Below are 14,582 nucleotides of genomic sequence, written 5' to 3' on the forward strand. Positions count from 1 at the left end.
CGCATTACATGTCCGTCCATTTAGCTAAATGTCGAACTAATAGTAAATTACTGTACTTTCAATCTGGAAACAATTTAAGAATGGGTGAAAATTGAATAATCAGGGAAGTCCCCAACTATCAATAAGCTCAGAACAACTGCCAAATTCACATACTCATCATATCCTGGCTAACAAATTATGAAAAAATCAATTTGTGTTTTATTATTATTTTGGATAATGTTTTAGAAAGCATTGAACTGTATTTCCTAAACTCTTTTTTGGAAGGTTTAATGGCCCTGAAAAGCGCCTTGTTTTATGGAATGGTTCCAATTTAGAAAACTTAGTACTCGTGGTTTTGAAAAAAACCATTTCGAACGCCCTCGATGCCGCCTTGTTCTGGATTTGCCACCAAAGCAGTTTGTATAAAGAACAAACTTTTTTCTTCTGCTACCTGATGCCGTTTTGCGATTGCGTTTGCCACTCGCCACTCGCTGCAACTGCCTGTTGTCTTGATGTCAACCGAACCGAATGTGTTCTGTTCCGAATGCGGGTTTTCTTATCGTCGCGAGCAGCTTTGCCAGATAACTCGATCACTTCGGCGGCCGAAACTATATAACGCCGGCTAGGTGGACTGGTGCACTGGTTCTAACGCGCTCGGCCTAGCTACCCTTGCGGGGAACTCCAGATCAACACGGTTCGGGCGGGATTTTGCCTTTCCCTTCACTTTTCCTCCTTTGCCATATCCAACCATGGCTGCTTGTGTTGGTTTGTTGATGTGATGTCATGCGAAACGATGTGGTGTACGGTTCGGATGAGAATGATCGTTACGGTGGTGGTGGTGGTGGTTTTTTATTATAGAGACTTTAAACTTTTTAGTTCATTCGTCTCTAGCCTTGAGAAAGGCCCTTCAAACTCTACTCTAACTCCTTCATTACTCCTCCGCCCCCATTGCCTTGAGAAAGGCACTCGATCCCTCGCCATCCAGCTCGTCCAGCAACGATGTTGTCCAGTCGGTGTCCACACAAAGAATGATCGTTACGGCAGCGGAGCGGGGATTTTTAAGCTGACTGGCTGGCTCGAGAATTACGCATGTGTGAGACTGCGACCAATGTTTCGTTCATTTTTTTCTTTTTCCTTTCAAATCGTGCTTCATTCTATTTCGCTGCTGCTCTGGTTGCCCGTTTTGGTCGGTACGATTTGAGCAGCACAAAATGGACCAATCAAAAATGGGCACATAGTGCATTTTGACAATGCTTGATATTTCACAATTATTCAATTATTTATCTCAAGAAAAATGAAATGTTATTTGTTATGATAGATGCGTAGATATATTTCCTATCAATTGATGCAAAAACCTTTGCGATCTATTGAGAAATGTTCGAGTTATAAGCGTTCCAAATCTTGCATTTTTTCCTACTTGTTCAGTGCCTAGATTTCCATTTCACCCCTATATCTTCCGGTTAGACGTAGTCCTACGTCAAAAAACCATGAATTCGAACGATAAAATAAACAAAATAAACGAGGTAAATGACGACACAGCATTCGGAGAGATGAACGTGTTCGCAAGGAGCGGTCAATTATAGAGATCACCAGTGCGGACAACTACAGCGAACTCTGGAAATGACACTCCCCTAGGGTAGCAGCAAGAATCATGAAGAGAGCACATTGCCTCAACGCAAGCGTTTACACAGAAATCAATTAACTATGAAAGACTGCAAGTTGGGAGGTCAAGCTTGATGGAGATCAAAAGGAGAGTAAACGAAATCTACGAGTTTATCAAAGACAAAAACAATGTACACACCAAGATTAAGCACCGAATAAGCAAGAAACTGCACAGGCCACAATAGATCTGACCTGCAGGAAATGTGGTGAAAAAGAGCATGTTGCCTTCTGAAAATCGGAGGACGGTAGCGACCATGCGACAGAAGGCTTCAAGTGTCCCTCGTACAAGAAAGCGTTGGCAGATCCGCAGTGATACAGGTAATCCAGATAAACCTCAACCATTGCAACACAGCTCAGCAACTGTTGTGACAGTCAACAACAGAAACAAAATGTGATGTTGCAATTATCGAGTGCCTCGCGATAACGGCAATTGGGTAACGGACAGATTAGAGATGGCTGCAATACAGATGATGGGCAGATATCCGATCCAGGAAGTGGTTGGAGGTTCATATGAAGGTTTCGTAATCGCCAAAATTAATGGAACCTTCATTCGCAGTTGCTATGCACCCCCAGATGGGCAATCTACCAGTTCCACTAGACGCAACGACTGCGGAATTAATCGATAGGAAACCGATCGCCATTGGAGGCGACTTTAACGTTTGGGCGGTGGAGTGGGGAAGTAGATGTACCAATGTAAGAGGGTACAGTCTAGAATTGGGCGATATCAGAACGTTTCTTTGAAGATCGATCTTTTTTTGAATCTATCTTTTGTACTCGAGAAAATCGAGAAAATCGGTTTTATGCTTTCGATCTTAGAAAAACTTTTTGCAGATTTGTGTACATCGACTTTTTATCTCACCAAAGGCCTGATTTTGACATCAAATACAGGCGAATCGTTCTTTTTTAGAACTGGTGCCAAAATCATAAATAGACTTCGACCAAATGACAGATGTATGGCACGATTGGCTTTCATGGGATCATTGTCAGCAGAGTTCGGTTGTTGATTTTTTAATAATGGGTCTTCAGTTAATTTATTTAACGAGAGCGAGATGAATGTCCTGTGGTTATGGCCTTCATGCTGAGGAACAGAACAAAATGCTTAGAAGTTTGAATAGAAATATGAAATTTGTATTCCCTGTTTGAATTCCCGGCTTTTATATAGAATAAGCAGATAAATCGAAAAAAAGCTTCACATTTTTCAAAGGTCGATTCTTTGTTATCGATTTAATCAGTGGATCGATCCCTACGCCGTTTGGAAAAACGATTCGACAAGATCGATCTTTTCATAAAGATCGCCCAATCCTAGTACAGTCTACTGGAAGCTCTCGCAAAGCTGGACGTGACGTTACTGAACGTACCAACGTAACGTTACTGAACGTTCAGTACCAGCACTTTCCAGAAAGATAGCCGTGAATCTATCATCGTCGTCACCTTTTGCAATCCGTCGTTGGTGTTGAGCACGGAGTGGAAAGTGTGCGAATCGTATACGCATAGTGATCATCAGGCGATCCGGTATAAAATCCGGCAACAGAATCACGTGATAGTACGGAGGACAACAAGTTGCGAGTGGAAGTGGAAGACGAATGCTTCCGATAAGAACCTTTCCGTCGAAGCACTTCGTCTGGATAGCAGAACTTCTGACTGGATACATTCCGATCTCAAGGTCTACCCTAATTCATGGCAGCGTCTAAGTGTAGATATCCGGGTTGTCGAAGAAATAAGCAGAGACATCTGCGTGGAGTTCGGTCTCGACAAGTGCCGGTGTGTCCATCTGCTGAAAGAACAACTTAACGAATCCGGAGGCTACGAGGCTATGCGGCGAGTTGATAAGAGACATGGTTCGTAGCGAATCCTATAAATATCTTCGATTCCGACAGCTCACCGGGATTCGCCACTCCGACATCAAGACGGAGCTGCAAACAAGTTCTTGAGTCTAGTGAACTGTGCCCTAAGGACTTTCCTCAACGCGGGGAACAAAATACGCGCGATCAACACATTCGCGGTTTTCCTGCTGCGTTTTAGTTTTGGAGTAGACAAGTGGAGCAAAACTGACCTAGAAGACACTGAGAGGAGGATCAGGAAAGCATTCAAAGAGGCCGGAATGCACCATCCTCAATCGGCACTTGAGAGAGTATCACTGCTGACAAAGGATACACCGCTCTACACTTGGCGCAAGCGGCGTACCAACTCAACTGCAATCTGCAGACAGTGGAGGAGAAGATTGCAGCTTGGAAGCAGAAGGTTGTGCATGGTGCTCACCCCCATCAACTGGACCGGCCACACGTTATTTCGCAAATTCCTCCTTCTAACGTTGAAGTTAACATAACTTAGCAATTCAGGGCAGTCGATGTTGGCTTGAATGAGATCGTATACGAACATAGCTCTGGCCGTATCACATCGTTCACATAGTCGATCCAACCTCAGGAGCTTACATCGATCTTCATAACTTGGGAGGTTTTGAGGGTCATTCCAAGTAAGACGACGTAAGGCATAGCAGAAGGCTGTCCCGTTTTGGCCAACGCAGCCTACACCGAGCGCCACTACAACGTGGGCCGCATTGTTCATCGACAACTGGCGCTCCAATGGACAACGTACCAAACTAACGGTACCTGCCTGCACCTGTCCTGGGAAATGACCGTTTTAAGCTGTACTAGGAACGCACTGTTCTGACCGACCCCTCGATCCACCACAACCGTCCAGATATTATGGTGTATGGACAAGAGCGACCGACACATGACCGTCATCGATGTTGCTATTTCACTGAACCCGAATCTGGAGGAGACCTACGGTCGCAAAATTTGCAAGTATCGACCATTGGCCGCGGAGCTCAAGGAACTGTGGGGGCTGAGGGAGGTCCCAAGAATTGTTCCATTCGTTCTCTCTGGAACTGGAATTGTCCCGAAGAATCTTCTGGAAGCGCTAAAGGTGTTGAACATGGAGGAAGAATTGGCAGGCATCCAAAAGCCGGTCATCCTTAGCACCTGCGCGATTGTCCGACAATTTCTCGGTCAGGACTTAAAAGCACAAGCATGCAGATACGTGCATTCCGCAGAGTATAGTCCCCTTTTAGCATTCATAATTCCGGGGGCAGGTGAATATTCTGGCTAGGTTCGTCTAATTAAAAAGTGGAATAATTCTGTCAAAAAAAAAACCTATTCATATTCCCTCCACTATATGTTCATATTACACGCATCGAAAAAATGTTGTACTTTTCAGTCTATTTTAATATTAGTAAAAACATTGAAAAACATTTTTTTTGTGAAACATTTGGCCGATTAAGTCGAAAAACAGTATGTTGAATTGCAAGAAACTGCATTTATGTTTTGGGAAACATGAGTTTCCAAATATATAATTTATGTTCTTCTCAACATGTACACACCCCCCGACCTCAAACCCAAAGTGAAGATAGCATCAACGATGGGAACGTTTCTACGAAGTAAAATTGCGCTTTGAAATGGACACAGCTTGTTATATAAATATTTAGGTTTGCGAGTAGTAATGAGCTGATGAATGAATATGGCTGCCCCAGCTTTAGGGAAATTTTAAAAACAATATCCCAACAAGATTTTTCTGCCGATGAGTGACAGATGTAAGCCTGTTGTGAGCCTGTATGAAAAAATTCACTGCACTAGAGATATTGTTTTAATTTTTGTATAACCGAAGCCACCATAAAATGAACTTACAAGGCAGGGGCCTTTTTTTATCAAAGATGATGTGTTCTTCCTCATGTAAGGATTTTTTTCTCTGAAGTTTGAGTCGATTCCTTGCCTAGTTTCCACGGTCTTATAAAGGGTTAAGCGAGGATTGCTAGGTGTATTGAACAGAAATATTTATGTTGGAAAATCAGAAGTCTGGATTTGTCAGGATTTTTGTCGACATTTTTTATATTTGATTGCGAATTTTATTGAATATTTTCACAAAAGCGTCGTTTGATGTTTGTGGAAGCGGATTGTGAGCAATGACAATGAAGTATCTTTTTCAAGGCAGGTGAAGAAGAAGTTTGAATACAACTGCAAAAGTTCAAAGTCTTTTTCGTTCATCCGGAGAATAGCCTGAAAAATCAACATTGCGCAGCTCTCTGAATTGCTCATCAATTGGCTGAATCATTTCTATGGGAACCATATTATGGTTTGATGTTTTCTTCTGATTGCATTGGACGGGTCCAGCATGTTCAGATTTATCATAAGCGAGTCGTTGGGGTTGAAATTGATGCATTACGTTAGCCATAAATTTCATTGAGCCGATCAACAGATACTTTTCTATCGTTTATGTACTCTCTAATGAGTACATTCAGAGTTCAGCCGTTGTTCTAACCCACACATTTTCCAAGCTTTCGTTATTTTGTTTATCAAACGCTACTACAAGTATATTCACATCTTTTAGCGTTTGCATAAACTTATTTGTGAAAAAAATCACAAACAGTATACCATCCTTCCAATAGTTAGTTCTGACTACTAAGGGTGCTCATACACTGTTTGACTGTTTGTTTGATTGTATTCAGTTATTGGATGACTAAAACTATTTAACATCCGGACAAACAGTGTACGGCTACCTTAAGGCTAGTGACTGTTTCTTCGTCAGACCCGTCGATTCGTCGGCAATCAAACTGAACGGATTGCTTCGCAAATGACTAATGGGCTCCTCGTGATCACCTCTGAGAGCATTCGTTATCTCAACAGTTTTGTGCTTCTCAGTCGCAGCATGCTTAATCCTTTAATCCTCCAAGACACTTTACGTCTTTACTACATACTTTTCAGAAACCAGCATGCTTATCGGTGCACTGAGAAACCTAGCTTAGTTTGGCCTCCCAATCGCTTCGGTGAAATCAGTGATGCCATTTGAATAACTTGTTTAGTAGTAACGCACCCCCTAAACGTGCTCCTGCGTTTACAACACAGCGAACGGAGAGTACGGATTATGGCAGAGAGTGAGTGCCCTCTTTGAATGAACCATCATCGTCATCACTACGATCAACGACGATGATCGAACAAGGGATCTTTGTATGCCGGGTTATAAATGCCAGAATCCTACTGAAAAGGAAGTATTTGTGTTGCGCAAAAATGGTCGAAGAATAATTGTTAGTCTTAAGTCCAACAAATTTGTATAGTTTTATAAGCGAATAAATGTAGTAAAAGCCAATCGCGTGTAAAAGTTTGTCTTGTAAAATCGCGAGTTATGATTTTGTGTTGAGTAAATCGGAAAGCTATCGAAACCGGAAACGCCAACTCTAAGGCGCCAAAGTCAATTGTGATTGCAGATTTTTTTTTTTAAATTGGAAACATCTGAGCAAAGTGCGGAAAGTCTGTACTAGACAAAGGACGGTCTGAATATCTAGATGTTTTACCAAAGTCTGGAAGATTCCAGTCCAATCTGAAAGTCTGAGAGTTATGAGATGAACCTGGCGACATTTTTTCTATTTCTACTAATGTAATCTCTTGAATTAAATTAGTAAGTGTATCCAAGTTCCAACGAATTTCAGAACGCAAATGCCAGATGCACTTACCCAATTTTTCATCTTATCCGAACTTATACGCGCTCATCTATTTGTTGAGTTTTTGAAGAGTACAACAATAATACTTTCTACTAGAAATCAAGTTGGATCACGTAACATAACGTATACTGTATCTTGAAAGTTTCAAACAAGAACATGTGTTAATTAATGGGGGTCAATTTTCAGACCTCGTCGGCCCACAAAATCAATTTTCGTTCTTGTCGACCCCTAAGAAACCAATATCGACCCCAAGAACCCCTGAATAAAATATCACATCCGTTTCGATTAGGGTTGGGCGATTTCGGAACAGTTCTCAGAAGATTGATCTTTTCCATTTCGATTTTCGATTTTTTGTATCGATCTTTTGTACTTTTGTATATTTGTTTTTCAGTATGCATAGTTTTTTTTATCTCACCTAACATTTTTTGAACATAATGTTAACATTTGCATCGCTTCTTCTACGATTTACTTCTGTACAAATGCTGACAGAGATAGAACTAGCGCCAGCTACTGGGGGGGATATACTGTAACCAGTTGCGCATAGGATCACTGAACCTGATGTTGACATCAATTACATCAGTTTTTTAGAACTGGCGCCAAAATCAAGAATCATCTTCAACTAAATGACAGATGTATGGCGCGATTGGCTTTTATGGGATCATTATCAGCTGAGTTCTGGGCGGTTAAATTTCTAATAATGCTTTTTAATTTATTTATTTAAAAAAGCAATTGTCTGACGGTACAAGATGAATTCCCTGCGGCTGTGGCCTTCATGCTAAGGAACAAAACAGAATGCTTTTGATGTCTGGATAGAAATATAAGATTTGTATTTCCTGTTTAAAGAAAAGACGACATTCATATAGCATGAGCAGATAAATCTAAAAAAAAAGCTTTTCAAACATCGATTCTTTGGTTAAATCTTTTGTCAGTAGATCGATCCCTACGCCGTTTGGAAAATCGATTCGACAAGATTGATGTTTTATAAAGATCGCCCAATCCTAGTTTCGATCACATTAAACACTTGTCTGCTGAATCAATGACACGATTTTCTAATTAGAATGATCGTATATTAATGCGAAGCAGTGATAAATGTTTCAAATGTTTGATTCTGAAGATGTGAATCGAATGCTAAAATTTGCAATTTATGGCAATCGTCTATCAGCACCTTTGTGCATAAGTACATTTCTGTCAAGGGAATGTCTCCCGATTGTCTACAATATTTTTGTTTGTCCTTCCGTCTAGTCTCGTTTCAATGCATGAAGATGATTCTATTGTATGACTCATTCCTAGTATAGAGAGTTTGAGATGGATACGTTCGAGGGCTATGTATAAGCTTGATTGCCACATGTTTAAATGCATGTAGGAATGTTTTATGAATTGATAGAACATGCATACCAAAATTTCATTTCATTCACATCAAATTTGAAATAAATATACAATTTTGAAAAAAAATGCATTTTCATAAGAATCCCTTATTTTCGAGAATCAAAGAATGAGCAACCTGAAAATAATAACATTTGATGGTAACATTTGCAGTCGATGTCGGAAACATAAAAGGCATGCATTTTAGAACAATTGTGGATACTACCGTTCATTGTATTAACTTTTTTCTGGATGCGGCGAATGGATGAAGATTGTCTGAGATGTTTAACTACCTTTACTGTTCTCGATGGAAGGAAAATGAATGGTTGGTTGCATTTATTTGGTGATCAAAAATCGATGATGGTAAAGGCGTAACACTTTGTGGTGCGATCCCACATGATGTGCATTATCACAATTTTCTTCCACATGAATTCTATTCACCATTTTGGCACACTCTTTAATAACTGATAAGCTCGCACAACAATGCTGCGGTTTGGGAAATATATGATGCGGGTGTAGGGCTGTGAAGATATGGTGCGTCCTACACATTTTTTCTATTCCATCCTTCGAGCTGTATAACAGTTCTCCGTCAATACACAATAATATGTTATACTTTAACATTCCTATGCACGTTCACCATAACTCCCATTGTACACTGTTTTTGTTTCTTCGTTATGAGCCATATACTGTGTCAATATAATCGAATTTAGGATAACATAATTGTTGATCCTGTATGTTTTTGACTAACCCCCGTTACCCCCGCATTTTTTTCGCGAACAACATTGCTCAATTACACGCAATACAATTGCAGTCGTACTCAATCATTTTCACATTATTTTATAATCGTAATCATAAAATTGAAAAGGAATTTTCCACAAATTCTAAGGGTAAGCAAAATAGGGGAAACATAAGAGTTTCACCCGATCTAATTCAGCAGCAACGAATCGATAATTGAAGTCTGCTTTCAAAACACGTCAATAAGGGTGAAATAGGTATTAGCGGATGTAGTTCAATTTTCGCGTGAAATTCTCCTCATTACTTCTGACAAATAAAATATTATATGCTGTTGGTTTCATTTTGGTAACTTGGTAATTTGGAAACTGCACATGATTATTTCTCTAGCCTTAATAACACTATTATTCACTGATATATAAATTCGCGTGGACCATTCTAGTATAGATATTAGTCATGTATTATAATGTATTAACAAGTAATATTATGTTTGAGAACATTCTACTCCGATTGGACTGATTTTCGCAAATTCACAAATTTCCACAAATGCAGAGGAAATTAAATTTCCCCAATCTGAAGAGGTTCAGTGTTGATGCTAAACTAATTTGTATTGTGAACATCAATTCTGTGATCAGTTGTTCAATTTTATTGTGAGTCGTGAATCGTGACACGTAACTCCCACAGGGAAGTAATCAGATAACTCATACTTTGACACCTAGTAGCGAATTCGGGACATTCATTATGTAGATATTCGTAATAGCACAAGTTTCATATATTCTTGTCTCTCACTGATATTGAAACTGTGAAAGTGTAAAATTTAAAAATAATATTTGGAATATTATGGTTATTCGGATAATATCGTTATTGTGCTTGTGCATTTGTATATATTGTTCGCATGTCGGCTACCTTTTCCCACAAAACAACATGTTCTATGTAACGTGAGTCGTGAGAGAAATCACCGACATTGCGTCTGCGCCAATTTTCATTAAATAGAAACAATTCATATCGTATCTCTTTCCGAACAGTCAACCAATACGTTTGTAAAGTTTGTAAAGTGTTGACAGATCACTTTTAATTTATAGATTATAGATTATAAATAATACAATTTTTAATTCAAAACGCTAGTCATGGCCAAGGGATTAACGGCAGATGTTTTACTACTAGCAAATTAATTACTTCCCAGTTTTTATAAAAATCTGTAAAAGAATCTTGGCATTTTAACCAATATTTTAAGTTCAATTCGATGTAATTCCAATAGTTGTGATAACACTGCACGGGACCTTATTACAATGTATGTCACGGAGAACATTGCAATCTCATCTAAGAGAGAGATAGAATTGTGCGATGTCTCCTCTTATCAAGCGCAGTAGATGTCGTCATATCTGCCAGTTCACAGAAATTAGAGAAGGATTTCGAAGAACTTTCCTGGATTGGGAATCTTCGAGAGACTGACTTACGAAAGACGATGGTTGTGGCTTAGATCAGGCTCCGGTGCAGCTGCTACTGGCCGAAGGCCCTACGAATCCAGAAGAATGTTGAGTTGAATTAATGCTGGCTGCCGCTGCGTTCACACATATTAGTGTATTGCAAATGTTTTTACCCATCTGTGTTTTGCTTCAAACCCGTTGGAAACATGAAATCAATGAGAAACCTTTTTGCCAGTCGAAATCCCGGAAATGAGCAGCATTAGGGTCAAAACTTAGCCTCAAGTTTTGTTGAATCGTGTGAGTAACTCCAATTCAAGGGTTATTCTGTATCTAGCGGAACCTACACCAAACTAGCGTTGGCAAACAAAATATCTTTTGTAGAAAAAATGCTTTTTCGTGTGCTGAAGTGTGAAATGAACAAATAAAAGCACCTTTTTCAAAAGTTTTTAAATGTTTGTGGGTATGGTAGCAAATAGGGTTTGTTAACCGGTTTTACCGTTGCCGGTTATACCGGTAATACCGGGTCGTTTTCCATTACCGAATTACCGGTAATTTTACAATCAATAACCGGTAATTTCGGTAATTTTTTTTACACCATAAATGATATTTGCTTTTATGCCGCTTTGCAATATTGCTCGAGAATCAAATAAGATCGAAAAAACACAACTGGAAGTGTTACGCCGATTCTACGACCTTCGTATTTCAGTTCAAAAATCACTGCTTGATCTGAAAATGAAACACAAGATAAGTTTCAGCGATGAAGAACTGATAACGTTAAAGGGATTGGTAGATGCCCTCGAACCAGTTATGGTCGCTGTTGAACTGCTATTGCGGAAGAAATGCACCCTTTTTGAAGCTGACGTTAGATCGCAATTTTAGCTAGAACAGCTATCAGGGTAACCATAAAAAAATTAGAAGCAGCTGCTTGAAGCCCTGATCGGAAGGATTGCAGAAGGATCTTCCCGTATATGAAATCATTCTGCTCGTGGTCGTTACACAATTATGGAGACCTTGACCTTTTGTATCAAACGCCGCGAACTGCATTGATCAAGCGGGCATTTGAAACTGTTCCTGACTTGATCAACTTTGACGATGAGGATATTGATTCAGTAGCTGGACAACAGGCGGAAAAAATTCACTGGGCGATGGGAAACCTGCAGAACAGTTGAGCATCAAGGAGCATCAAACTTGAACGACGATTGCAACAGTCAAAGATATCAACGTCCAGTCCAAGCTCAACGTCTATAAACGGATTGATGAAAACCCTTGGACGAGAGTTTTCGTACAGATGGCATCAGAGGCAAATACATGACAATGGTAATCGATATTCTTCTACCCAACAGGAAGCTGAATAATACGTACCGGCTCATGGCGATGCGAGTCGCGAGTGCATACAGAACCATATCGTCAGAAGTGTTTTGCGTCATAGCCAGGTTGGTCTCCATCGACATTATCTTAGCGGAGGACAGCAATTGCTATAGGAGGAGGGGAACCAGAGGAATCCGGAGGCTTATGAGGGCGGAGTCGATGGCTAGGTGGAGCAAAAGTAGAGTGCGGCTCAAAACGGTAGTTGGACGCACAGGCTCATACCGACACTAAAGGGCTGGGTGAACAGGAAACAGAGGGAGGGAGGTGCATTTCTTCTTAACGCAGTTTTTGCCTGGTCACGGCTGATTAAGGTAGTATCTGCACCGGTTTTGACACGCAAGATCGTCTCTTTATCCGGAGTGTGAAGATGTGGAGGAAACTCCACAGTACGTCGTTTTTGTATGCCCCAGATTCATCGCAAGGTGTGAGGAGCTGGCTGACCTTCATACTGGGAATATCGTAGATGCAATGTGTCGTTACGAGGCGCCTGGAATGCAGTGAACAGCGTCATTGTACACATCATGTCCGAGCTACAGCGGAAGTGGAGTGCCGATCATGCGCAGAAAATACCTGACGCTGGAAGGTGAGCTATTGCGAGGACTGTTGTAATGGATGGTACCTCACGGGAGTAGCTGTAACGGAGTGTGCGTCATGTTGGAAGGCACTACCTAATCGGTGCACCGTTGGGAAAAGAAATTCTGCGAGGGTGATTGTGACGAGGCGCGCGCCACGTTGGAGGTACACGTCTCTATATAGCTATATAAATTGAATATACCTGTTACCTGTAATACAAGGTATGCCGTTACTTGGGAAAAGTCGGGTTGGTTCTAAGCCAACCTCCAATTTTTACATCGTGATTGTTTACTACGTTCACTCTGGCGCTTGCCATCAATGGCTAGCACAATCCAGGTTCTTCGAGCGGCGCTCACTACAGGTGGAACGCATTTGATTTTGATATCAAACAATTTTGATTATCTCGTTGTATCAATCCGTGTGCATGTGCGCGTACCTGTGCATGTGCGTTTATGTTTGCATGTTGAAGATGACTTTGACTTTGATCGTTGACAGTTGACGTTTGCGTGTGCATTTATCTGTGCACGTTTGTCCACACGCGTCGCTCTAAGGCTAAGTTCTTACCACTCAAATAAATCACCTTACCTCTCGCTTAAATCCTAATTGCTCGCTATCAAACTTGATTCTCTTTTTTCATTCTTTTTCGCGTACCCATGGTTATATACCAGCGCTTCCATTCACGATCGTATATTGTGCAATTTCATGCCATTTCCGGTCTTTTAGACCCGTTTTAAACGAACCGATTTTAAAATGACATCGGAATACGATATTCAACTTCCGCTGGTATTACACCTGCAACCAATACCCAAATGGTATGGGGTTCCCATATTTTTTGTCATTCAATACTATTAAGGGGGTCTTCGTACCCTAACTGGCTGTGTGTCCGCTACTAAGCGAACAATCATGAGTTTATAACTCAGGACCCTCAACTGACCATCTTTGTGTGTTATTCTAGCTACTACACCCATGCATCAATCATCATGTGATGGTGATCCCAGCCTTTCACTCCACATACGATCGATCTGCTGCATAGGTAATTGGTGCTATTTATAAACACAACAATGGAAGCCTCATATCAACAGTCTCGCTGTATAATAGGAATATTCTTACGCCGAAAAATGCGATATGTGTTGTGTATCGATAGAATAGGATTACTTTTACGCCTAAATGGCTAATGTGTAATAGATAAAAATATGTATCGATGAGACAGGAATACTCTTACGTTTAAATTGTTGCTGTGTAATATACAACATGAGAAAAAATGTACACGGTAAATTCGGCTTTGTTAAAGCTGAATTGCTAAATGAGCTTAATAATAAAAATAAACAGAGGGGATAAGAAAAAAAATACTATTGTCAGCAAACCGGAAGTCGAAACAAGAATTTATTCTTTTTTCTGGAATCTACGTTCATCTATTGTTGACATAATATAGAAGAAAGTTTACATGTACGTTTTGAAACGGAACTAAAAGTGCAACATTCATGCTCAACAAACCGAACATGATTATTTCAAGTTTCTAGAGCTGAATATTGTCCCGCATGACTGGAGACAAGTGAGAGTGATAGCCATACGGAAACCCAACAAGCCGGCTAGCGATCACAACTCGTATAGGCCGATTGCAATGTTATCCTGTATTCGTAAATTGTTAGAGAAAATGATTCTACTTCGTTTGGACAAGTGGGTTGAAACGAACAATTTGCTGTCAAATACGCAGTTTGGCTTCCGCCGAGGTAGAGGGACAAATGATTGTCTCGCGCTGCTATCTTCTGAAATCCAAATCGCATTTGCTTGCAAAGAACAAATGGCTTCCGTTTTTCTCGATATCAAAGGGGCATTTGATTCAGTTTCCATGGAAATTCTCTCAGAGAAACTTCATAATCGTGGACTTTCACCAATTCTGAATAATTTCCTGTACAATTTACTGTCAGAAAAGCACATGTTTTTCAATCATGGCAGCTTGAAATCTTCTCGATACAGTTTTATGGGCC

The 14,582-nt window shown here is 40.4% G+C and overlaps 1 protein-coding gene across 11 annotated transcripts in view; it reads right to left on the bottom strand.

Moving 5' to 3' along the window:
- Positions 1 to 9,835, bottom strand: part of LOC129763371 (serine-rich adhesin for platelets) — a 30,305-nt gene extending 20,470 nt beyond the window's left edge. For 4 of the 11 annotated variants that reach the window (XM_055762370.1, XM_055762369.1, XM_055762359.1 and 1 more), the window contains exon 1: positions 8,721 to 9,835. In XM_055762370.1, coding sequence (XP_055618345.1) covers positions 8,721 to 8,727 — 7 coding nt within the window. In that variant the 5' untranslated portion in view covers positions 8,728 to 9,835. Of the gene's footprint in view, positions 1 to 7,144; positions 7,243 to 8,720 lie in introns of those variants that run through there. The other 7 variants (XM_055762362.1, XM_055762364.1, XM_055762360.1 and 4 more) reach the window with 7 other exon arrangements.
- Between the last annotated feature and the right edge of the window lie 4,747 nt (positions 9,836 to 14,582).

The sequence above is a fragment of the Toxorhynchites rutilus genome, chromosome 1, assembly GCF_029784135.1.
Source record: "Toxorhynchites rutilus septentrionalis strain SRP chromosome 1, ASM2978413v1, whole genome shotgun sequence".
Lineage (NCBI taxonomy): Eukaryota > Metazoa > Arthropoda > Insecta > Diptera > Culicidae > Toxorhynchites > Toxorhynchites rutilus.